General features: G+C 37.9%; 1 protein-coding gene across 3 annotated transcripts; it reads left to right on the top strand.

Moving 5' to 3' along the window:
* The first annotated feature begins 2 nt into the window (after nucleotides 1–2).
* On the top strand, nucleotides 3–27,039 carry vwa5b2 (von Willebrand factor A domain containing 5B2). Of its 3 annotated transcripts, none has more exons than XM_046876170.1 (22): nucleotides 3–106; nucleotides 2,845–2,987; nucleotides 4,013–4,213; nucleotides 4,915–5,140; nucleotides 5,382–5,539; nucleotides 8,029–8,160; nucleotides 8,781–8,905; nucleotides 9,098–9,274; nucleotides 9,399–9,509; nucleotides 11,987–12,189; nucleotides 13,619–13,733; nucleotides 13,954–14,139; nucleotides 19,354–19,582; nucleotides 20,364–20,641; nucleotides 21,035–21,263; nucleotides 21,468–21,544; nucleotides 22,076–22,274; nucleotides 23,265–23,402; nucleotides 23,949–24,065; nucleotides 24,485–24,572; nucleotides 25,426–25,549; nucleotides 25,649–27,039. In XM_046876170.1, exons 2-22 carry the CDS (start codon nucleotides 2,849–2,851, stop codon nucleotides 26,282–26,284), a joined length of 3,888 nt encoding a protein of 1,295 aa, XP_046732126.1. In that variant the 5' UTR covers nucleotides 3–106; nucleotides 2,845–2,848; the 3' UTR covers nucleotides 26,285–27,039. The 3 variants fall into 3 exon arrangements, with proteins under 3 accessions (XP_046732126.1, XP_046732127.1, XP_046732125.1); XM_046876171.1 differs by having other exon boundaries at nucleotides 22,067–22,274; nucleotides 23,265–23,363; XM_046876169.1 differs by having other exon boundaries at nucleotides 22,067–22,274.
* The last annotated feature ends 163 nt before the right edge of the window (nucleotides 27,040–27,202 follow it).

Raw genomic sequence — 27,202 nt, 5'->3', positions numbered from 1 at the left:
ACCGAAGCGAGTGTTCCGCGCGCCTCCAGCCACCGAGAGATGCGCAACAAAAGCAGCCACCTGCAGCACGACTCTGAGAAGCGGAGCCTCTACCCGAGAAAACCAGGTAAGTGGGAACACTGTTTTATCCATCCCAGTCATCCTTACACATGTTCTAACGAGAGGCAATTGATCAAAACGAATGGAAACCTTTTCCCACAGCCCGCGAACTTACATTTATTAAACTGGAATTCAAATGATTTTATGATCCGTAATGCACGGAGAAGTTGCACATCTGCAGTCGCTCTTAATAAAATGTGAGACCGGAACGTATTCATACTGTAGGCCTACGATTGCACGTGTAATTGTCTTTAAAAAATAAAAAGGGAAGAAAAGTAATAACGATACATACATTTTATTTTGCGTTTTATATTTTGTATTCAGAGTCATTTAGCTGTAAAATGCTTGTTCCGAGTAATGTAAATTTTTATTTTGCTTTAACACAATTGTCCGAATTGGATTATTGGATATTCATTTAATTTAGTAATAAAATGCCTCGCTTTTTAAGTGCTGAGTCATCTGCAGTTTATATGAATAAGTGCTACAGGAGTAACCAAAATCTCTGAATTAAACAAATATTCCAGAAACTGTCTTCCACAACTTCACCTTAGTAGCAGAGTTTGGTTTCCTCACCTAGTTTTAAGCTCTTACACAGCGACTGTCTAAAACTTTTGCACACTACTGTATTTAAGTGCTGCTATAGCCCATTAGTATAATGCTTAGGGTGATATTTAGTGAGCTTTTGCTAGAGAGCCAACAAGATAGCTGTCTAGCAATAGTTTTGCTAGATAGCTGACTATGAATCACAAAACATGTATGAACACAAGCTTGTGATGGTCTGCGATTAGGTTCCTGTTTTCTTAATTTCCCTGTGTTTCTCTGCTTTCTTCTCTTTATTGTTTTTTCTGTGTTTGTATCTCCCATGCTTTATTTTGTGTGTGTGTGTGTGTGTGTGTGTGTCTGCTCATCTTCCTGATTGAATCAGCAAATGCACCTGCTCCTCATCATTGCATCAGCCTGCAGTCCCTAAAATCCCTGGTTCTTCAGTCACTCACTGCCAGATCAGTTCACCTACCAATGTGGAAGTGTCTCTAATCTCACCATACAGTTTATGCTCTGTTTTGCTTCCACATGTTTTTCATGTAATTTTGTTTCTCCTGTCTCCCAAGTTCACCTCTCAGTGACTCGAACTGTGAATATCTAATCCTATACCATCCTTCTAAATTTAAGCCCCAGGATTAAAATAACAATGAGCGCAATAATGCTTTCTGTGCCAGCCTTATAGGTCTTGGATTGTGCACTGGACTTGTTTGCTGACAAACTGACCCTCTACCAGCCCATGTTTCTTTGTACATGCTTATTTATTAATTTTTATTTTCATTACATTAGTTTCAAATAGCAGAGAACTGGCAGAAACCTCAGGTGCATTCATTTACTGTGCAACCTCCATCATGGAAACAAGGCTATATATATATATATATATATATATATATATATATATATATATATATATATATATATATATAAACAATTTTTTGTCAAATATTTATTGAAAACAATTAAAGTGTACATGCATGTAATGTTTACAATGCATGCAGTAAATCTCAGCGAAGAGACTCACTGTTCAGGTAGCAGGTGTTAGGCCACTTAGACAGGTTACACGTAGGCCATTAGCAGAAAACAAACACTGCTGACTAGCACATTTGCACACACACATGTCACTAAAGAAAGTTGGACTGTACTGACTGTTTTAACAACATGGTTTATGTGTCTGCTGTATGTGTCTATACTAAAATAAGAATGGGTATCTAAAAACGTATGTATTTATTTATTTTTTATATGTTTGCAGTATTATTATTAAAGGTATTCAAACAATGAAACAGAAATTCATTAACAATATTATATTGACATAATTGCTGCACTAAGCTGCCTGTGTTTGTACGTGTTTTGTCTGTAAATGATTTACATGAACATTGCCATTGCAATCATCTCTGCCTTTGGGTTGCTGGGCACATGTCCTGATGGAGATTCTTGGATAGATGTGGTTACCTCAAGTTCATTAACCCCGAGCCCATTAATTCAGAACGTTTGTTATTGTCAGAATATTTGTCAAATGTATTATATTGCTGTTATAAAATTTATTACAACTTTAAAACTTTTACAAGAGGTTTTGATAAATTGCCCATTGAAAGCCATTTCACTCCAGATGTTCCATGTTAAGTGTCTAGTGTAGTGGCAGGTTACATGTTGTGTGACATCCTCATTAAGTTCCAACTTAATAAAAAACAGTATAGCTTCAGTCCAGGTGCATTTTGGGTGTGGTAGCTCTTGAAATAGACTTATTTCATTAAATATTATACTTTAAACAAAACGTAAAAAATATACCAGAAATGTAAATTAATCTACTCATAACTGGACCTTGAATGCCAAAGATACACAATTTTGCATTAGAAATTAAGTGCACTGTTATTCTTCATGTTGCTAGTAGCTCACACTGAAACACAGCCAAGAATCATATAATATGGATGAACTAAAGCTTGAAATGACCTTGAGGTAACACATCCAGCCTGAATTCAGGGTAAATGCGAACAAATGTGGAAATGTGTGTGTGCTTAGTGCCAGATTTAGCACTGTTGACTTATCACTGCTTGTTATCCAGTAATTTTAAACTGTAGACTTGTGTAGTATAAAGAGTTTACTAATGATAAATATAAAAATAATGAATGGATGCATAAATCAGTGTGTTTTTACTTGGTCTTTCATATAACTTTATAACTACAGTCCTTATACATGTGTGTACAAAAGGAAGATGCCAGGCTTGAGAAACCGTGACACATGGGAACCACTGCTCCTGAAGAGCTCTCGCATCACATCATGTGCCAATGGCTGTTCTCTGGGAATCACAGCACACTTGACATACACTAACCCTGACCCCAAACCTGTGGAAGGTATATACACATTTTCATTGTAATATACATTAGCAAAGGTCAGCAAATACTTAAGAATTTTACAAATTAGTTATTTTAGCTCCTATACTGTATAATAGAATTCAAATTAAATAAGTTGATAAATAATGAATATGGTAAATAGTGAGTGGATAAATTACAACACTTTACATATGCAGCCCCCCTTTTCAAGGGCTTATAATTTTTTTTCCCATCATTCTGGTTTCAGTTGATCTTTGTCAGATGATGTTGGTTAGGAACTCTACAGGTCTTTTTTAAAAGATGCATTTTTAGCAAACTCTGGTCTTCTTGATTTTGGGGCTTATAGTCGTTTACATCATGATGATCTGAAATTCTCTCTTGGTTGTTGACTTTGAACCCTACATACTGGAGAGTTTCTTGACCTTTAAAACTCAATTTAAGACTTTTTATTTGCTTACATTCAAGAGAAATAATGAGGAAATACACACTAAGCATACACACCAAATACACATTAACTGGCCATGAAACTGCTAAGCAGCCAAATGTGCATTCATTTTGACTACCTCTAAAGCAGTACTACATATAAAAAGTAATATAATTCATACACTGTACACCACATTTTAATATTAATAATCTTGAAAAAGAACAATGTGCTTTGTAAATTGTTTAATTATAATTGATATAACAATACACTGTGGTATAAAGATAAATACGCATTACATTTATCAGGTCCAAATGTTCATGGGCCTGACTGTATGTTTTTGGAATATGCTTTAGTCATGAATTAATAACTAACCCTTCATAAGATCAAAGAATAGAAGATTTACAATCTGCATTGTGTAGTACCAACATATCACTGTAGCAGTGGTTCTCAAAGTCTTTGTCTCAGCTACACCTTAAGCAACTTTGCAGCTAAGACCAAGTCCTTCATGATTTAAGAAATTTAGAGCAGGACACATGGCACTCTCTTATCAAACAAATTTCTTCATACATCTTTAACAATGTGTATTTTCTGCAGTGTGATTTGTTGTTTACTTGTGGTATAGGAGTGTTTGTGTACCCATTGGGTGAACGAGAGGTGGTGGTGGGATTTGAGGCTATACTTTCTGGAAGGCTTCTGAGTATAGAGGTCCAGAGTCGAGGGAAGCTGGAGGACCACTGCCCTGACTGCTCCCCAGTTTCAGGCGTTCATGGGAAGGAGTGGGCCTGCTGTGGTGAGACAAGCCAGGACATACAGTGTTCCAACGGTGAGAGAGACACAGGGCTGCATCATTTGAGATCTGACATTATTAGATCCTTGCCATTCACTTCTGGTATGGATGGTAATCTCAAATTCACAAAATAGCACTTGACAACTCAACCCAGGAGTCTGACACCAACTCTTCCCAATGCCAATAGAGGAAATGAAGAACATAGCCAGCCTTAAGAAACGTTACACCCCCTTTTTGGTCTTGGCTCTTTTGTCAGTTTGGGGAACTGGGTAAACATCAAATGTAGACACTGCATTCATCTTACTAGTCAACACAGGACTGTTGGATTTGGCCATTCACTGTGGGACAATTGAATTACTCCCTGCAGCAACAGAGCAGTGTCAGAGATTTTGGGCAAATGCAAAATAGGAGGCTGATCTTAATGCTAACCCAATACTAAAAGCGTAATTTAGGTCCGGTCCATTTGTGGTGAAAAAGTACTTTGTTTACATGTTTGTTTGTTTGTTTTTGTAGTTTTTATAGTAAAACAAGTAATCTAAAGGAATGCATTCTAAACAGTTATTATAACTTACTCAATTTATTTATTACAAGAGGATTATAGACTTTTATTGAAATTCATGCACACAAATAAAAGTATTTGTAAATTGCTATATTGTAATAATCCATACATTTGTTGTGTTTGTATTACCTTTGATTAGGGATCCAGGATCCTTCTAAATTTGTGTGTCTGTATTTAGGCCATTTGCTGCTGGATGAGGATCTGGAGAGAACCAATTTCATCACAGGAACAGGGATCATCTCTCCCATGGAGGTGGTGTCTATTGTAATCAGTACCACTCTGGAACTCTCCACTTTAGAAAATGGAGCTATACATCTGATCTATCCTACCGTGCTCACACCTATAGTAAGAGATAGACTACAACCTGCCAAAGGTGAAAATGGAGGGAGATCAAATGAAACAAGGTGAAGGTTTACTTATTTGTTGCTGTTGTTGTTTGAATTTTAGTTTGTATCCAAATATGTGTGAATAAGCAACTTTCAAGATTGTAATGATCAAGATTCATCAAAGTTGCATATTATTAAACTGATATTAAAAACATTCCTGTAGCATATATTAAAATATATTTTGTATGTATCCTTGATAATAACAACTACCCTCAGGCTTCCTCTTTTTCTTTTACATTTTTTACCATCTCCACTTAAGTGCAACAAGGTGTTTTGGGAGTGTTTCTGGTAAACAGGAAAAGATGCTGGAAATGAATGAGCATTGCGTTCACTCATTATTCTCTAGCCCTGCAACCAACCAAGCCCCTTATGAGCTCAACTTTCAGCTGCTTGTTCGAGGGGCCTGTCTACTTGCAGGTAACATTTATATTAACATTGCATTTAGCAGCTTACATTATCCAGGTATATGACTTGCGAAACTTAAATACAAACACTTTAGTGCCATTATGAGGAAGAGACTTCATTCTATGGCTAGAGGAAAAAAAACCATAAATAACCCCATCATATTTATAATACAGTTGTTATAATTTTTTTATTATGTTCTATTATAGTGTTGTTTAAATGTAAATTACCACTGACATAATGATTCACTTCAAAAGTAAAAATGCATCACCCAGGGTATTGACCCACATAGTGAATAAGCCTTATGCTTTTTATAAAGAATTTCATGGAAAAAGATGCTGACGTGTCAAACTGAATACATATATGGTTATGTTCTAAACAATTGAAGTCCATATGATTTATTGCCCATAACAGCTGAGTCCAGTGACCAACAATGAAACTGTAAATGATTTCCAGCAGACAGTCCTCAGTATCACTTGCTTATTATCAAGCTCCAGATGGTCCCTCACTATCAATTTCAGTAAATTGTGCTTTAATCATGCCTTTTTCTGGCATGAAACTTTATCACTCACAAGTTTAGTTATTACATCTATTGCTGTGGCTATTTTGTTATGGGACATTTGCAAGTTTAGCATTTGGTAATAAATCTTTTTACGAACCAATATATCATGTGTTTTACAAACTAGCATATCATATTTTCTATATACAGATTAAATGCAGTGCAACTTTACCCTCAAAGTCTCAGTTTTAATTGTAACCTTAGCACATTGTGGCCTAGCCACTTGACTAGATGATCGTGCCACACAATGAGTTTGGCAGCTGTTCAGGCATAATGGGTGAAGGATTCAACTCAAATTAAGATGCCAGTGTATCGTGTATTTAGTGCAACTGCTATGCTGTTGTAAATAGAAATAGAAAATAATATGCAGCCACTGATAGCGCATCTTTGTCTGTGACTGTATGTAAAGGTACCTTAAGCTGTATGAAACTGCTGGGGTTTTCTACAGCTCTATTCTTTAATAGGCTGCTGCATTTGCGCTAATGTTATTTGGCTCATTCAAATGCATGAATTAACTTGTCTTCCATGGTCCTTTTAAGCAGTCTTTGGTCTGCTTTTGTTTATGTAACTGTCACATGACAAAGAAGCTTACTTTATTTCCTGAATTAATAAATGCAGTAAACTAACTACTGGTCAAGCTTTCATATTCTGTAAATTAGTAGTCTAAACTTGTATGTTTCTAATCAAATCACCACATTGTTTACCATTCATATCAGATTCCAGATTTGTGATTTTACACATGGTAGAATATGCTGGATACTGATATAACAATTATCTGCTTTAAATCAGATGAATACCAGGTTCAAGCCCACATTCCTGTCACGAAGGCGATTTGCATTTTGCCACACTAATTAAAGAGGTATTATGAAAGATATTGACTTTGACTTTCAAGGAATGCAAAAATATCAATTCATCTTCAACTGACATCAGTTTCAGTAGAAACTTCTGAATATACACTTACAGCTGTTTGGCAATACTTCATCTGTTTTTATGTCCTGTCTATTTTACATATATTACATATATACATATGAGGGGTGTGACGGTACACAAAATTCATGGTTTGGTACGTACCTCGGTTTTGAGTAATGGTTTGGTTAAATTTCGGTATGGTTATGGGGAAGAAATGCAAGACTTTAAATTGCTTGTGGGTTTTTTTTTAATAACGGTTTATTATTAATAACTAACAATTAATAATTAATAATTAACAATTGTGAACATCGGTTCAAATTTTTAAACACTTAAATAAAATGTCTGCTTGGTAAAAATAATATATAAAATAATATAAAAAATAAATACATTGGCACAAAGTAAATTGATTTAATTCAATATATATATATATATATATATATATATATATATATATATATATATATATATATATATATATATAATATATAGTATACACGTTTTCTATGTCTAGCTTCAAGAATTTTCCTTAAAATCCTGAAAATCCTGACAATTCTGCATATCAAGGGACTGAATGAATGAAGGATGGAAGGAAAAGTTCAATAATTAAATGAAAAAAAAAAAACACACACACTCACATACACATCTGTATGACCTAAATGGGGTCTAACAAATGTAAACTATTTAATAAAACATTTACCATTTATTTAATTTTATGAAATCAATTTATGTAATTAATTACTCAATTTAATCAATATAATAAAAGAAGTGTATTGCATTCATTTAATATATTATTTAACCAAGCCGGCATTTTATTTAAAATTGTTTTAAAATTTTGAACTGTTCAAAAGTTGATTATTACAAATATTAATAATAATAAACTAAAGCGTTAATACACAATTACAAGCAATTTTATGTTTTGCATTTCTTCCCCTTAACTGTACTGAAAATGAACCGTGACTTAAAAACCGAGGTACGTACCGAACCGTGAATTTTGTGTCTCCAACCCTACGTATCTGGTTCTACTGGTTCAACTCAGGTCTTGAAAGCCCAACCCATGCATTGCGAGCGGATGCAGACCCCAGTGCTCAGTCTGCCTCTGCTACCTACATCACCCTTGCAGAGGAGCACCCTTATGATCGGCACTTGGAAATCATCTTGCACCTGAGTGGTGAGGAAAGCCACTTAGAGACACACAATTACAATATGCAGTTGGTCTTTATTTATTTAACCTTTTGATTGTAGAACCCAAAATAATTAACAAATATATTCTGCTGTCATGGATGTCCAACAATTGAAAACACAACAGAATTTTATAAAAAAAAAAAATAATTGTTAAATGTAGGTATGACACAATTGTTGGCACCCGTATGAATTAATTTGAGTAAAATATATTTTATGTACAGTATATTGCCTGGTGAATTTTTTAGTACACCTGGGCAATTAAGAACAGGAAGTTGTTTAACCATGACTTCCTGTTTTACAGGGGTATAAATATAAAGTAAAACATAGGTCAAAATCCAAAACATACAACAAAATCAGCACAAAAAGGTTTAGTGACCACAAACTCTACATAGGACTTGTCATGGCCACTGGAAACTTACAGTATATAATTTACAGCATACAATGTGAATTATGAGCCTTATTTGTTTAGGCAGTTTTGATTTAACCTCTAGTTATGTTCTGGATTGTAATAGTGGTGTCTTGGGGGAGTTGCATTAGAAAGCAAAGCTTGACAAATCATATTTTAAATTCACAGTATAAATTAAACAATGTTGATGTTATTGACAGAGCCTCACAACCCATTGATCATCTTGGAGAGGGGCCGACTTACCTTCAGCCAGTATGAACAGCTAATTAGTACCCGCCGTGATTTCATTCGTCGGGTCCATAAAGAAGCAGAACCTGAAAAAAAAGTAAGATTTTACTTTATTATTTATATGTAAAGTTTTCTTGAGTTTTTACATTTTGACAGGTCACTATACAAATAAAAAACTATTATTTGTCTTGTTTACAGCTATTAGCACATCACTTTGTAGTTTTACATTAAAAATACTGTCTTAAGCCTGGGTCTCATGCAGTGATTAACGACCATCTTTGATCATCAGCTGGAGTTTGTAAGAAAGCGTTACCACAAGGATGTGCTGAACAACCCAGTACTGATGCTGAACTTTTGTCCAGATCTCTTGTCCGAGCCAGTGGAGCTTCAACAGGCCAGCCGAGAGCTTCTGTTCTTAATTAACTGCAGTAGAAACATGACACAGCACAACATCAACAAGATCAGAGTGAGGAAATTTTTCTCCTAAATGTAAAACTATTTTGTTTTACATGAATGAATAAATCTCACTGTTTTGAATGTTTTCCAAACTTACCTGATAATCTCAACCACTCATCTCCCATCTTACTCAGGAAGGTATGCTGGTGGCCATTAAGAGCCTTCCAAGTAGCACGGTGATTAACATTGCTGGCTTTGGCACCATTATAAAGCCCCTATATGCCTCCAGCAAGCCCTGTACTGATGTAAGTGCTTACTTCTTCCATATATACTAAAATTACAGAAGATAGGCAGGAGAGTTGTTGAAGACGGCTGTATGAAACAACGCTGTAATTTTAGGTCCTCTTACATTTAAATTTCTATTAAGTAGAACTTTATGTACTTTCTAATACCACAGAGAATTTATTAGCTTGATCCAGATAAATTCCATGCTATCAAATGTTAATATAAGACAGTTAATGAAGATAAATAGGAGGATAAATATAAGTAAATTAAAATTTGTAAGGTTTTTAGATCATCATTTAACAGAGTAAAGCAGTCACTTAACTCAACTTTACTCACAAAGCCAAAAGAGGTTACCTTAAGCTATGATAATGTCTACTGAGTGTTGTTCTTAGTGTGTGTGTGTGTGTGTGTGTGTGTGTGTGTGTGTGTGTGTGTGTGTGTGTGATGGTCATTTATCTGCAGGCAACCTTTCATGCTGATAAGAGTCCATGTCCTTGTTAGTACAGCAGGTTTCCATGGCAGTGCAGTATCAGGTTTTAGCTGCTCCAGGGTTAAAGTCGTACAGCCATATGGTTTTCTATTTGACATTTTGCATCATGTATTAGCCAAAAAAAAAAAACAGCTTGACTACACTGTTTAATGCTTTTCCTACAAAATTAACCTGCCTAGATACATATAGCTGTTAAATGAACTTCTATTTGAGAAATTGTTTTATTGATTTAAACCTCATTTACCTGTATAAAAACATTTGTTGATTTATTTTTTACACTTTGCCATGTCACAATTTATACAGTTTAACCTGATAAAGAAATATAAATTGTGAGTGAAAGGAAAAAGTAGAGATATGTATTATGCATTGTTATGTCTGGCTACCTTTGTGCTGCTGTTCAACAGAATCACTACCTATGTAAAAAAAAGCATCCCACATAATACATTGCCATCAACAGCTCAGCCATAACATTGAAACGCTTGTTCCAATAGGTTAAGCAAATATATTGATTATCTCGATACAATGGCCCTTGTGATGGCTAGACAACTAAATCAGAGTATTTTGAAACTGGTAGGTCTTATCTGGTGTTCCAGGTATGCAGTGGTTAGTGCGTACCAAAAATGGTCCAAGGAGGAACAAATGGTAAACTTGTGAGAAGCCCATGTGTGCCCAAGGCTCACTGATGTGTGTGCAAAGTGAAGGGTTGCATGTCAGGTCTGATCCCACAACTGGTGCATGAATTGCTGAAAATAAAAGAACAGTACATCGTAGCTTGCTTGCTGCATATCGGCGGACTGGTCAGAGTGCTCATGCTAACCCCTGTTCACAACAAAAAGTGCTTTCAGTAGTCATGTGAGTATCATCACTATTACATTTCTAGTTCTTTCACAATACATTCAGTGGTGGCATTACCTTTTGTGTCTGCAAGAGCTCCTAAAAATGACAGATTGACAATCAGATAATGTGTGTAAGAAATCATGAAAAGCTCCATCTGGCAAGTAAAAGAAATGTCTCACACTGTATTTTTTTAGTCATAAAGACTATGAAAACTATAACCATAAAAAAATATAACTTTGACTCTGACAGATAAAGTGAATACAATTGATTATATTTTTTTTTTTTTACAATGGCACCTGTTTATAATAGGCAAGTGTAAGAATCTGACCACTTGGACCAAGACAAAATTGTGATGGTTAGATGACTGGGTCCGGGCATCTCAAAAATAGCAGGTCTTGTGTGGTGTTTTCAGCAAGCAGTGGTTAGTAAACACTAAAAGTGGACTATAGAGCAATGGAAGACGGTGACCTGGTGTGTTTAATCAAGTTTCCCTTTAGATCATGTGGACAGCTGGGTGCATGTGCATCGCTTATCTGGGGATTAGCTGGCAATATAGGAAGTAGGCAAGCTGGCAGAGACAGTGTAATGTTCTAAGCAGTGTCCTTTTGGGAAATAAAGGTTTCTGGCAGTCATGTGAATGTTAGTTTGACATGTACCATCTATCTAAGCTTGTTGCGGGAAACGGAATTCTCTAATGGCAGTAGCCTTTTAACAGCAACATAACATAGAGTTGAAGGCGTTGGCTTGGCCTCCCATATTTCTAGATCTTAATCCAGGAAAGCATCTGTGTGACTTGCAAGACAAAGAACTGTGATATATTGGGAAAACAACTTGCTCCTTACAGGACTTAAAGGATCTGCCTTTACCACAGCACATCTATAGAGATCTTGTGGAGTCCATGGCTCCATAAATCAGAGCTATTTTAGTGGAACAAGAGAGACCTACATGATGTTAGGCAAGTGGTTTGTAATGTTATGGTTGATCAGTGTATATTCTTCAACAGTTTGTAGTGTAACATTTTTGATTCAGTAACTATTAAACTGTCCTGAAAGTAGTGAAACTGTGGCAGCACACTCTTTATGTCTGGCTGAACTATGTAAGTAATTGATTAAACAGTCTGAATTTATAATTAATACAAATAAAATCATCATCTCTGTCTTTATTCTAAAGATTGTTATGGCCCAGGTGCTAGATTATGTACAGAAGTTGCATGCAGATCTGGGTGGCAGTAACCTGCTGGAGGCACTGTCCTGGGTGTACCATCAACCTGCTCATCGAAGCTGCCCTCGACAGCTTTTCATCCTCACAGATGGCTCACTCTCCAATGTTGGCCAAGTTCTGGAAATTGTCAGAAGGAACACCTGTAATGCCAGGTAACACCTAAATCATAAATACTTGCCACACCAAGTAACTAAAACGTAACATTCAGCAAACACTTGTAGATAAATATATAACACTTCCACCATCCAAGTTACACCTGATAAATAATGTGAGATTATATCATAAAAAGAATGGCAGTTACTGACAAAAGCAACTCAGCAAATATCCCTTTTGTTGAAAATATAGCTTGTACAAGTAAATATAACTTAAGAAAAATAATAACAAGTTCTCACTTTAACCAAAGTATGTCCTCAAACAGTTTTTTATAAAGTTCACTTCCCTTTGCATAATCCAAGCGGAAGCAAAAGTTAACAAAACTTTTCGATTATTGTTGCTTTGGTTGGTTCTATTAGGGAGATTGTGAGATAGATGAGGCAATAGAGAAAAAAAAGTATTTTCAGGATAACTTAAAAAAGATTTTTGTGTTGTATCACGGTACTTGGTAGGTCTCTTTTAAAAACACATAGTAGAGACAGGAGGAGAGTGGAAAAGGAAATATTGTACAGACAATGACTTTTAGATATATGCAAAGTTTCTCTGTATGTACAGAGATATATGTAACATCTATGATGGCAGATTAAATGAATAGTGTAAATGTATAGTGTTACACACAGATTCACAATTTATTTCACATATTGTCATTTAATGCTTATGCCAATGTAATTTACTGTATGTGAGCATTGTATATGTGCACACTGTTTTAAAAAAAATTACTATAAGCTATTTCACAAAATCCACAAATGCAGAAATCTTGTATTCCATGCACATACTGTGTTTTTCTGATGTTGTTTTTTCTCTCCATATTTCTCAAAAAAACATCAGTGAGCATATTAAGTATTCATAAAGTGTTATTTATTTTACTGTCTTAGATGAGTCATTGTGTAATGATAATTTTAGTGGTGGGGAGGGGACATTGGCTGTCTCTCTAAACAGAGCCAGTATTTATGTGCACTCAGGACATTAAGAGCATACAATCCAAACAGACATGAGCTGAATTCTAAGCAGTGCACATATCTCAGGCACCTGTTCTCCTTAGACATTTAATTAGTGAAATGGCCCTGTTTTTTTCCAAAAGAATACTGAAGACTTAATCACAAACTATGTGTATGTGTGACCAGTAGGGCTTTAGCCTTTGAAGATAGATAGATAGATAGATAGATAGATAGATAGATAGATAGATAGATAGATAGATAGATAGATAGATAGATAGATAGATAGATAGATAGATAGATAGATAGATAGATAGATAGATAGATAAGTAAAATATATATACAGTATATAATATGTGCATGCATCAGCATCAGAAGAATTTACTGACTTTAAATTACACTACAATAAACAAATGTATACACTACAGTTTTCGTTCTAATTCATCAGTTTACTCTATTTCGTAAATAGAGTAACTGAGCTGTGTGTGTGTAGATGTTTTGGCTTGGGTCTAGGGTCAAGGGCGTGCAGGAGGCTCCTTCATGGTGTTGCCAAGCTGACCGGAGGAAGAGCAGAGTTTCTCTGTGATGATGAGAGACTGCAGCCAAAGGTAAAAGATCACAGCTGCCATCTAGTGGAGACACAACAAGATTTTTTTTATAAAAATAATTTATAAAGCATTGAAGCATAGAAATTAATACCCATAAAAATATAAATACCCATAACTTGGGAGGGTTAGGATTTGTTGAATGTTAAAATCTCAGCAATGTCAGGCATATGTGATTACATGTGAAATGTGCATTTTATTGAAGATGATTGCCTTGTTCCAGCTGATAAAGTGTCTGAAGAAAGCTTTGGAACCTGTGCTGACCGATGTGCGCATTGACTGGTATGTGCCAGACAACATGGAGGCTCTCCTCTCACCTAATGAGATCCCGCCACTCTATCCAGGAAATCGTTTGATTGGCTTTTGCACTCTCTATGATGTCTCCACATTCAAAGTTAAGAAGAATGATGTAAGTGTATTAGAGACATACAATGGGAGAGTAGGAAGTGGGACAGTTAACTTGGTTCTGTTCTGCATTCTGTTTTGCATTTGCAGTCACTTCAGTTTGTAGCAATTCATTTGTATGTCAGAGTAAAATAAACAGTACTGCTTTACAATTACTTTACATGGGGGAAAATGCTCTAATATCAGAGTTAACTTAAATAGGAACTGCAGAGTGTTTAAGGCATGTACTAATAATAAATTAATAAGGATCTGGCCTCTAAGTATGGTATGAGTCTTATTAATGCATGCATGAACAAGAACCACCTTAAATACACCTTAGTTAACGTGTGAACGTTTTAGTTAATCAGTTAAGCTATCAATCCCTGTAGGGCAGAGGTGGCAAAACCACACACATTATATACTTAAATAGAAGTACATATACTAAAAAACGCGGTGCTTTCATAAAATAAAGAAAACATTCATGGTGCGCTCTCTGTTTTCTTTATTTTACAAAAGCACAGCATTGTGTTGTTATTATGGGTGTATCCAAATGAAAGTAGACCATTTAGAGATTTGAATAATTTATTGCTCTTATCTGTACGATCAAAGAAGACATAGTAATTTAGGTTCGTTTCAGCATTTTGAGAAAAAAAAGCCACAAAATGTGCCTTGAACGGTTATTTATGTAACCCGTCACAGACACATAAATAAAACAACCTGAATCTCAGTGAATACTTGCCTCATAGACATAATACATATATGAAGAGCGAGCTCAAAATGTCCAATAAACCAATTCCAAAAAAAACAAATATTCTCTAATTTTGTAATCGATACAGACGTTAAAAGAGGTACAGTTTATCCGGTATCACTTCATTAATCGGCCGTGGAATGACATTCATGCGAACAATCGCGATTAAATATTTTAATCGATTGACAGCTCTAATATTTATTTGACATGAGGTCCAGTTAACAGTGTAACACTAAAACAGGTAGCAGTAATGGCTACTTTCACTTAAGTACATGTCAGAAAAAAGTATTGTGAGTACTTCAGCTTTTTAGCTGTAGTTTTGTAGTTTATAGTATTTTAAAACATGAGTATCGTCTCTAGGTTACGTAAGAAACCCTAGTTTCCTGAGGTACCGAGACACTGCATCGAAACGCTTTGGGAACGCCCCGCGTTGTCCACGCTCTAAGTCAACAGGTACCTAAGGGCCACCTTGGCCAAAGGCTTGAAGGGGGGCTCAGATAGAGCGGCCAACACAACGGCTAAATATCACACAGGCACTCTGGGTTGTATCCCGGGCCTCAGCCTCTGGGTGCCGCGTAGGAAACATGTCACGAGAGGGTGTTTTCCCAGCGACTGACCCACAGGAGTAGGTCTGGACCTGCTGATCCCTCGAGGAGTGACAGCAGGTCCAGACATACTCCTTCCTGGTGGATTCTCTCCAGAACTCCTGGGAGCAGCGCTAGGGGAGAAGGTGTCCAGGCGTAGCCTCGGCCACGTCTGCACCATGGCGTCCAGCCCCAGTGGGGCTGGGTGAGAGAGAGAGAACCAGAGGGGACAGTGCAAAGTCTCCCGAGTCGCAAACAGATCCACCAGGGCTCTGTAATATCTCAGCCATATCTGTCCGATCACTTCAGGGTGGAGCCTCCCTTTCCCAGGCCTCAGCCCTTGTCTTGAAAGGGCGTCTGCTCTCCGATTTAATCGGCCTGGGATGTAAACTGCTCTTAACGAGAGTAGTTTCCCCTGGGACCACAGAAGGATCTGCCATGCCAGCCTGTACAGAGGGCGAGATTAGAAACCCCCCTGGTGGTTGATGTATGAGACCACTGACGTGTTGTCCGTACGGACCAGCACGTGGCGATCTCTTAGGTCTCGGAGGAAGTGTTTTAGTGCTAAAAGCACGGCCATCATCTCCAGGCAGTTTATGTGCCATGAACGATGTAGCTCGTTCCACTGACCTTGGGCGGATCGGCCACTCATGACCCGTCCCCACCCCGTGAGGGATGCGTCTGTCGTTAGCATTATGCGATGACAGGAATGAGCCATGAGTCATGAGACTCTCCATATATCTAAGGTTCGAAGGGCTCGCCTCGAGATCTTGATAATACTGAGCCACCACTGGAAAGGTCTCATATGGAGGAGGTCAAGTGGGATCACGTTGGATGCTGCCGCCATGAGACCCAGCAGCCTCTGGAGCTGCTTACTCTACCGACTGCTGTGAGAATGGCTGCAATCCAGGCGGGAGACAATTCTTCCTGCAACACGGTCGAGTCCCACACTATGCCCAAGAAGGTGGTTCCCTGCAATAGAGAAAGCACACTCCTCCTGCATTCAGTCTTAACCCCAGCTCCTTCATGCAATTCGATGGCCCCTTTCCTCAGGAGGGTGCATAATTCTTGCTCTAGGACCAGAGCCTGCTTGGGTCCCACCAGGGTGGGACACATCCCGTTGAACCGGGGAGGAGAGGACTGAATTGAAGTCCTCAGGTAACCTCTCTCTTCGTTCGCAGGACCCACCGAGATACGTCTGGCTGATCTTCCCAAGCTGCCAGGAAATCTCTTAGGGGAACCAGCCTCTTGGGGCTGGCCTCTGACCCTCTCAGAGCGGCTAAAACAATGCCCTGCAGTCGTTGGAGGCTCCTGAGAAGCAGCGGGTCCCCCCTCTCTCAGGCGGAGATGGAGGGAGACACCCGCTGGAAGAAGGTTGTGCCAAGGAAGGTTGTGCCAAGACACCTGATCGGGGAACCAGCCTCTTGTCACTGGTTTCTAACCCTCTCAGAAAGCCTGGGGCAGTGCCCTGCAGCCGTTGGAGCCTCCAGAGAGGCGGCGGGTCCCCTCCATTCACAGCAACCTCTCGGGTGGAGATGGGAAAAACTGCACTCCAAGGCACATCTTGTGGCGGAGCTAACAGCCTGGCCTCCTGGTGGTGACAAGGAGGTAAGGGCACCGCCGCCCTTCAGCAGAAAAGTCCTGTCCCTGTCTCAGACAGGGTGAGCCACAGATGCCTCTCTCTAGTTACTAAAGCTGAAATTGACCGACTTACACTCATCGTGTGGAGGCAACCCGCGACCTGACCTACTGCCGCGTAAGCCTTGCCTACTAAGGCCGAAGTGCCTTTCAACGGCCTAGTAGGCAATACCGGAGACTTCAGCGATGCAACATCTGGGGAGAGATAGCCAGCTCTTCGACCCTGGGCATCTTCCCATAGCTGCACTTCTTAAACCCAACTATGTCCACGTACAGCGAGGTTTGCGGGAAAAAACACGGGCCACATATGGGGTCTTCCAGGACCTGGACACCTCGTTGTTGGGAAAAACGGTAGGCCCCAACGCGGAGGCTGTGATGCGGGATGCAGGAAACGCTCATCCAGTTTACTCGAAATGCGTTGCTTCCGCTTCTTGCCCAGCCAAGCGAACTCTAGCTTGGACACGGATCACGTCATTACCTGCAGGAGCTCCTCGAACAGCACAGGCTGTGAGGAGTCTGTGAGCTTCCCAGCTTCCAAAATGTTTTCCTCCTCGGAGGAAGAGATCCGGAGCTCTGCGTTGCATGCGCTGGGAGAAGAAAACACGCAAGTGCTTTTCCTGGGAAACAGGAGCTTGGCCTAGAAGAAGAGGCTGAAGAGGACTCGTCTGCGTCCATGCCTTCTGCTAGGTCGGCCTGCAAGACCCACGACCTTCGGCGCCGCTTTACCTCTGCGAGAGCGGGACCTGAGCCGCGAGGGAGATCACTTCTCGAAGAGTGATCTCCAGGAGCGGAGAGTGTGCATAGCCACGCGGCTACAGCAGGGACAATAGTCTCTCTCGAGAGCCGATTGAGCATGCTCTACTCCCAAGCAAACAACACAAAGCTCATGTGTGTGTGTCCTGTAATGAAACGGAGGCAAGGAGGGACACACATGCGAAAGTTTGTTTGCTTCTTTGCCATTGCTTGCACAGATTCACACACAGAAGCTAATGTCGCTATCATCACCATTTTTTAGCTTCCTGGTTTACGCGACTTTGCCCGCCGATGACGTTATGACTTGCCTATTGGCCGGATTTCACACGTGATTCAGAGCGTCAACAACGCAAGGCTTTCCCAAAGCATTTTCTTCCCCCTAAATGAACTAACACCCTTTATTGTAATTATAAATGCTACCTGTCAGTTTCGATGCATATTTTCCTTCCGTGTTTTTCTTCATTTCTTTCACCATTGTACATTAATACTAGATATCCAAACTATAAAAGAACATGTATGGATTTATGTAGTAAACAAAAACATGTTAAATGACCTAGAATATGTTTAAGCCATGATTTAGTCACCTGGATTGGTTTTTTCTTTATTTCTTTTTGCCTCCAGTCTAACTCATCCCAGACCATCTCAACTGGTTTTACATTGGGTGGTTGTGGAGGCCAGGTCATCTGACACCGCACTCCATCACTCTCATTTTTGAACACACAGGTCTTACATAACCTAGAGGTGTGTTTTGGGTCATTGTCTTGTTCTTGTCACATTTGTCTATGACTCACTCTTGATGCATGTCAAGATGCTTTCTTCACATGCTTTCTTCACAGGTGGTCACATGTCTTACCTACATCTGCTACCTTCTTAAAATAATACATTACCGCTAAATTGAAACCCCTAAGCTAGCAAAATGAACAAAAAACAACACAGTGGATTCATGTTTATGATTATATTTAAAAAATACCAGTTTTTCTGCCGGCCGTATTATTTTATTTTGTTGTATTTATCCGCCACACCTTTAAATGCCTTTAAACGCCACACCGTGAAAATATTGTCTGACATTAAACCGGTCCGTGAAAAAGGTTGGGGACCGCTGGTTTAAAGCACATTGTCACAAATGAACTCTTGAAAGACACACGTGAACTGAAAATCATTCCAGGTGACTACCTTATATCCATGAGTGTGCCAAAATATAAAAATATTGCTGGGTTGTTTATGTTTTTGTTTACTGACTGAGATAGTGTCAAAACTTTCGACCAGTAGTATATGTCCTGTGAATTGCCACAGTAAATTGAAATGAAGAAACTAAAGCAATTCATCAAATAGAAAATGTTTTACTTTTGAGTCAACAGAAGTACACATTGACCATCACACAACTGAGCATTACTTTTTTCCATGCTTGTTTAAAAATTGGGGCAAGTATCTTATTTTAGTATTTTTATGTTTATACTGAAATTGTAAAATATGATATTACAGTCATACTGAAAAAAGTATGTATGTGTGTATGCAGGTGAAGAATCAGGCCAACAGGCCCTTGCCATATGGTTCATTTGGGTCAGTGTTTGAGCTTTCTCCTGGATCATCTGAACTGCTGCAGCCACTGGTGTTCATGCCTGAGAGAGAGGGAAGAAAAGAATTGGGGCATGAAGAAGACACTGAGGATATGCTGAGAGAAAACTCACAAGAAATCTCATCTGAGTTTTCCTGTGCTCCAATCACAGAACACGCAGACAATTTAGGTGAAAAATATACCTATTATACAGAGCTTATGCAGTGTGTGTTTATATTACTAACCTACAGTATGTTAATTTTAATACTTATAGTGAATTGTGTGAAAGAAATTGATGAAGAAGAGATCGTTTTCATTCATTATTTTAGAGTAAAACTCCATATATATATAACAGGACGATTCAGTTGATATATGTAAAATATTTGGTGTATTTTATTATATTATATAATATATAATATTAGACCATAGTAAGATTTGCATGTTTATGATGAGAGGTGGATTTTATTCACTAGTAATCCCTGGATAGAGCTACTCAAATCTAAAAAGACCACTCAATTCAGCACAACTTATTTTTGCAACAAGAAAAGTTTTGTTTCTATCATTTATTATATTAAAAACACAAATGTGCAGTAATTCAAAAGCTATCATAAAAAGATGACACATAGAGTCGCAAAAACATTTTTTAATAAACCATATGAAAATGCATGATGCCAACATGTACAGAAACCAGATTATGCACATACATTTATCACCATCAATCATGATCAGCAACAAGGAAACTGCTAAAATAATATCTCTACTTGTGAAATGTAATGTCTAATAATACACACTTTAAAATGTCCTTTCAACCAAATTCATTCAAACCACAAATCTGGTAACCCAAAAACACATTTCCATCTCTGGTAATACAGGCACATAAAAAGATTTGAAAGGATGTCATGACATATGTACTTGATTATTTCTTTGTTAATTCCCACTTAACCTAATAGTTTATTTTGTTTGATTACAAGCCACTGGTGACTACACTGCAAGCGATGTGCGATGGCGGATGGAGCAGGCATCATACTTTCAGGAACAGTACACCCTAACAAGGTGCTCTCTGGGCAGTGAGAGGGGTGTGTTTCCCTCCTTCTCTCCTCCAACTGAGTGCCTGTCTCTTGGCATGGATGCTGCATCACTTCCTCATGGCCTGGAGAGAGTGCAGCCTCAACACACTCATAATCTCACACGCTGGGACACATCATGGAAACAAAACATCACCTCATCAGTGGAGGCAGAGTCTGGGAAGGTGAGAAAATAAATATTCTGTCCTGGGAACACAGCTCATGAGGCAGCGATGAATCTGTCGAAATGCTTACTACACACAATCATCATTAATACACTCATTAACAACCAACGGTAGTTAAGAGCCTGTTCTCCTAGCACTGAGACAGCAATGCTACTCACTATTAAATCTTGCTGCACAATGATTCATTATTTTTTAATGATTATTATTTTATCAGTTTAGCTTTACAAACCAATGTGAAACAAAGAAACATATCAAAAACCATATAAGTGTAGTTGTGTGGTGTGTTTATATCTGGTGTATACACTGATTAGCCATAACATAAAAAGCACTGATTTCAGTATTTAAAGTAGTATTTAAAGTTAACATAATGTGATTGTTCATGTGTATGTTCAGGGTGGCCGGCTATTTGATGGTGAGGGGTGTGTGCTCAGACAGAAAGCCTTAGCTCGTGCTGCTATGGCTGGCCGCAGTTTTTCTTCACCACAGGGTGACCTCGACATGCACCGACTACGAAGGGCACTGGAGAGAGTCTCATTCGAGCAGGCATTGGGGGGCAGACTGGAGGAGAGTGATACAGAGACACACAGCATTCCACAAGGAGCTCTGTCTCTTACAGACTCAAGTAAGCCAGCACACATGCACACACACTACAAAACATAACACACAGAGGACAAAACCAATTGAATCATTATATTTGTTGGTTTCTTTGTTTGGACACACAAAATGAACATGAATGTAAATGTTTTTACTAAACTATTATCTTTTGGTTGCTGGTATCTTTTAATTAATTCACAGAATAAACATAAAACACTGTTTCCTTCACCAGATGGTCTTCTCTTCCCAGCTTCACCATTGGATTGGGATGGTTTCACTGATCCTGATTCCCTATTTGCAGCTGCTCCTGTAGGCTTTTATCAAAATCTAATTGAATTCAATGTTATTTGTATGCACCATTTCAACTGCCATTCATTCATGTGAGGAAGTGACTTCTTTGGTCCTTAGGCGTTTCTGGTTAGCTAACGCTCATTGAAACCACATTGGCGGGAGTGATACACAGTGATATTGCAACAGTTTCTTTATTCTTGCAATTCAAAATATCAAAATTAAAACTAGTACCATGCTGTTCATGCTCTCTCAGACCAGAAACTAACTTGCTGTCAGAATTAAAAGTGTTTTAGAATTGAAGGCTGGATACTGGCTAACTGAATATCAACTGTTATTTAAAATCAACAACAAACAACACATACAACACACAGTTCCGTGCTACCGGAAATATTTTAGGACCAGACATATGCAGTTTCATCACCGCACATTTGTTATTGTTTACATCGTTGAAATGGTCCATAAATATTTTAACAGTGGACAGTGGAATTTTAAAGCAATAACACACAACAAAAACAGCCACTGTAATAAACTCAATATCAGGTTGTGCAGGTGCCATGTCGGTCAGTGATACATGGCCTGCTGGGATCAAAGCCGATGTCATGGGAAGTCAACATGGACCTGTGTGCCCTCTGGAGTTCTGAAGATGCTCCACGAGACATCTGCGATGAGATTGTGCACCATCTTGCTGCTCGCGCTGTCATTCGAGACTTCGAGAACATGGCAGAAAAGGAGATAAACATAGAGCATGGTGAGAGAAACGCAAAGATAACTGGAAAAGGAAATGAGGGAGTATTTTTAGATGTGAGTGATCTGAAAAATAGTGTAATAAATATTTTATTTGTTAATACCACAATTATATGATGATAGTCAGACTTGCATAAGGATTTTGACTTCTCATAAATTTGTTCTGTTTAAAGATTTGACTTTAATCAAAATAAATAAATAAATAATGACCAATGAATTGAAGAATGTATGTAAACATGTATCCAGGTATTACAAAAATGTTTTGTTAAATGTAAGATCTGTCATATAATGAAATCAAAGAAAAAGGGGAAGAGGTCCTAAACTACTCATTAGTTAAATGCAAATGCTAGAAAAAACTATTTGTAGTTTACAAATTTTCAGTAAAAGTATTCCAAATAATGTAGTGTGAATGGTTTGATGCAGTCACTCTGACACAAAAGGCATATATCTAATTCTGATTTGTGAATGTGGTTACCTGAGGTTATGTACATCCAGTGTAGCCAGTATACAATGCCTGACAATAGACCAATCTCTAAAAAACAATATTGCTGTATTGTGTCCTATAAACAACTAATTTATTAGTTTATATATTGTTATACATTTGTCAGTCCAGTGCAACATCAGCCTTGCTCTGTTTATTTAACTTAATATTTTATGTACATTTCCTCTCTTAACCATGCACAATCAAAAGAAAGAGGGAAAAACTTTCCAGAGTTTCTGTTGTCACTATGGAAAGTTCAAGGCTTGCAGTGAAGCTGCAGGAAAACGATATCAAATATGGACAATCATTTAAAGACAATACATTTATTGACTTTTTTCAGTCATATAGACTTGTAAAGTCAGTTAAGACTATTTCTGATGAAATGTCATTAAATGTCTTTTATGAAATTATTATAATAATCTAGTACCTGGACCTCTACTACTAGAAAAGAAATGTAAATGTATTTTATTTTATTATTTTTTTTAAGAATTAGAATGTATCTCTGTAATGCAGGTTCCTCCAAACGATATCGAATGAAAGCCATTCAGACCAGCAAGAGCTGTGGAATCATCTCCATGTACACGACCTTCAGTACTACTGATGCCAGCTCCCGTAAATTGTTTTCAGACTCCACAGACATACGACGCATGGGTATACACACTTGCACAGCACAAGCTAATATTGCAGATACAGCAATATTGCAACTAATACTTAGCAACTTAAATTAACATCAGCCATGTGGCCATACTCACAACAATTAGCACTCAGACTGCTTGCTTTGTCGCACAGTGGAAGTATCTACCAGATTGATTCTTAGTGCCTACTTGTCATGGAATCTTTTTTAAATGAATATTGTGGTTTTGTACATTAAAACACTTTTTGCTTAAAAACTGTATGTTAAATGTCTAGTTCATCCATAAAACATTAGCCGATTGTTTCTTGGTGTACACTTCCTGGTTTGATCCTGATCTAGGGTTACTGTATATACAGTGTTTTCTGGTGACAATTCTTGGGTTAGGGTTAGGGTGACAGCCTTGCACACAGTTTTTATCGACAATGTTTATTGACTGAGTTTCTTTGCAGTCTGTGATCTTGTTATAAATGCTGTCTTTGTATTTTTGAAGATCATAACACTGTGCCTATAATATATTTGTGTTATGTAATTGGTATGTGTAACCCTGGTTTATGTTATATAAGGTGTGCGTTTTGGAAGTAGACACACAACTGTTTCCAGGAGACAGAGGGAATACTCAATTAGACACAGACCATCCCACAGAGACAGTGATGAGACACATGACACACACAGCTCTGCAGGTAATCATGCAAAACTGCATACATTACATTTAAAACAGTTTTTGTTTTTATTGTTGTGTGCTTGCACACCTATATTGTTGGATTTCTGATGCAGTTCACCACTTTAATTGATTAAATGTTCTTAAATGCTCCCAATTTCCCGAACAGTTTGGGCAGCAGTGAATAAAAAAATTGTGAATGAACGTGAGACAAAAATGAGTGAAGAAAGATCAAGAGTAAGAGATCTAGGGATACTAGAGAGACACAGCCAGGAAGGAATTTGTAAAGAATTACTGAAACTGATTTGGGTTAAGTCCAGTGAAAACAGCTTTGAAATAGCTAAAATATTTAATTTGTATTTTTGCCATTTAGTTTTGTGTAAAAATATACACTTTCATTACAATATACATTAAAATATGGAGTGAATCTGTTTTTGTCAGGTGTGGGTCCTAGCAGTCCATCTGCTGCTTCAGCCCACTCTCAACGTTCCATTGAAAGCAAGTCTATGGAGAGTTTCTTCAACTCCAGGTGGAAATATTTATAGACTTATGCTGAATTATGCTAACCATAAAGATTGCTAAGAAAAATATTATTATTAAAGATTATATTATATTATATATAATATTATATTTCTTATTGACTACTTAAGATGTTAAGAACTCTGAATGACTTTGTTCCTACCTGATCGCCTGAAGCCATTTCAATCAATCTTGTACCCTTTGTTTAATTGAGTTGGACCTACTTTTAAACCTCAGCTGTGGTAAATGATTCCCAAAACTCTACTATAGAATACAATTACAAATAGCAAATTTTACATTTACGGTTTTAACAATGAAACAGAATGCTCGTGGCATACCAGCGTTTCTCTATGCCCCAGCCTCCACTGTACTGTATATGATTTGTGTATAACATATGTATTTTCTAACTTTCAAAGTTGTGCAGGTTATACAAAGCGTAATGTTTAAAACCTTACTAATATTCGCTAAAATGGGCTAAAATGCAAGTGTTCTTACATATCTGATAAATGTCATCAACTAACAATTTCAGGAGCACTTTGAAGACCCCAACTATAAAATACCACCATTGCGAGTTTTGTTTAAAAAAAGATCAATACAAGCACAACAATAAGAATGCCACATACATATTGTGTATTGAGTCCATTTATGACCACAAAAATCAGAAAAAAATCTTTGTGTATCTCTTTTGTAATCTAGAATAAAAACATGCTTATGAATATTAGTAAATTTAACCACTTTCTATACTTTATCCATAGTAATTGAAAATTATTTAATTCTTATTCTTAATTCTGTACAAAATGTATTTAAAAGTGGGTTGTGGGAATACTGAAACCCTCTCTGACCCAACATGTGTGTGTTGGCAGATTTAATTTTGGCAAATTGAGACCTACTCACAGCTCAGGAAGGCAAACCACTCTTAAACCACAGTGCCTGTCTGCTGAACTTGAAACACAGACAAACTCCAAATCTCCTGACTACCTGCCCCTGGTGAGAATCTACAGCATTCATACTAAGAAATCCAATTTAGAGAAATTTATGCTAATTGCTATAACCAAAGGACAACTTGCTGTCTTTGTGACTCCTTAGTTGCGCTTGCAGCATGCTTCGGGTGCCTTCCTGCTGTCCGAGTCGTTCTCTGAATGCATTCGCATCCCACTGGATCGGCTGAAGCGAGCTTCTCCCTACCTGATCCACCGCAGCAGCTTAAGCCCCCCTTACCACTGTATCTCTTCTTCCTCCACTCATCCAATTGCCTCTTTCAGGCTGGATGACCAGAGCACCACTCGGCCGCTTAATGCTATCTCAGGCCGACCATATTCCAGTGATCCTCTTACTGTGCTTGGAGAGCCCTTCATCAAAGAGGAGGGCTCTGTTGAACTTTCAGGGGGAGTTCTACAGGCTGATAGTGGTCGTGGCTCTGAAACAGACATGTATGAAGAGGCAGAGAGACAGGGGGAAGAGCTGGCACAGCTGGATGTGGAGAGTTCTAGCTGGGCAACGTCCGTGGCTTTAGCATGGCTTGAGCACCACTGCGCAGGCTTTTTCGTGGAGTGGGAACTTGTGGCAGCCAAGGCAGACTTCTGGCTCAAATGTCAATCACTTCCAGAGGGTGTAGACCTGACTGGACTGAAGGCAGCTGCGAGACAACTGTTCCTGCTGCTGCGCCACTGGGATGAAAATCTTCAGCTTAACATGCTCTGCTACAATCCAAATTATATGTGACGGAACAATTCAGTACAATTCAGCATGCTCTGAAACAAGGAATTCCAGCTCAGCATGCACTGCCAGAAGCAAGTATATGGTAGAATGTTGACATGTTTGCCTACAAATTAACACAAAGTCTCTAAAACAAAGTTCCTATAAGGAATTTGTTTTTGTAATAAAGTCACAAATGGTTTCATAATTCCTTATGATACAGACATACCGATCGATCTTTGCATTGCATAGTAAAGGTAAATGCAAGTAAATGCAGTTTAGCGTCTACCAGTAGTACAAATAGTGGCAATTGTGCAAATTGGCAAGTGAAATTGAAAGAACCGCCTACCTTAAATAACTTAAAACATTGACATCCTACACCATGTGGCCACTGTCCTAGAATGTTTAATGTTCACATGTTCTCTCTACCCTTGCTTTGCAAAGTTTTAAATATTCATAATATACATGACGATGAATGTGATAAGTGATTAATTAAATGACTGTAATAACATAGTTTTATTTACTTAATACGTGCCTTCGGAAATTGCCTAAAATTATTGCTGGGATTTAACTTTAGTTTTCTTTTACATGTTCTTACTGCTGGAAACTTAGTTGTATGTGTTTTTGTGGCTGAATCTTGTTTTGTTTACTATGTAAAGAGCCTTATTAATAGTTGGTTGATTGAAATGCATTAAGATTTAGATAAGAAGCTGCACTAAGATATCCAACAGAATCAGTAAATCAATCAGAATATCTTGCAATAAACTTTATTTTTAAAAATAGTTTTGCTATTGTGTACTTCCAGTTTACAATGCTATACCTGACTGTTCATAGCCTGACACATTTAGCAGATGAGTCACATTAATTGTGTGCAGCTGCTTTGTCTTTAAGAGATCACACAAACACTGTAACTAAGCACGATAAAATCTAGTTTCTAGTCATGCA

The sequence above is a fragment of the Silurus meridionalis genome, chromosome 20 (assembly GCF_014805685.1).
Source record: "Silurus meridionalis isolate SWU-2019-XX chromosome 20, ASM1480568v1, whole genome shotgun sequence".
Lineage (NCBI taxonomy): Eukaryota > Metazoa > Chordata > Actinopteri > Siluriformes > Siluridae > Silurus > Silurus meridionalis.
Note: the sequence above shows the minus strand (reverse complement) of the source record. Positions and strands in the feature narration are given on the sequence as shown.

Excerpts from the sequence above, each read along its gene's own strand:
- vwa5b2 (XM_046876169.1), top strand. The coding sequence starts at position 2,849 with ATGCCAGGCTTGAGAAACCGTGACACATGGGAACCACTGCTCCTGAAG. Across the intron at positions 5,540-8,028 it reads AGGGGCCTGTCTACTTGCAG|GTCTTGAAAGCCCAACCCAT; the intron begins GTAACATTTATA and ends GGTTCAACTCAG. Across the intron at positions 14,140-19,353 it reads TCAAAGTTAAGAAGAATGAT|GTGAAGAATCAGGCCAACAG; the intron begins GTAAGTGTATTA and ends GTGTGTATGCAG.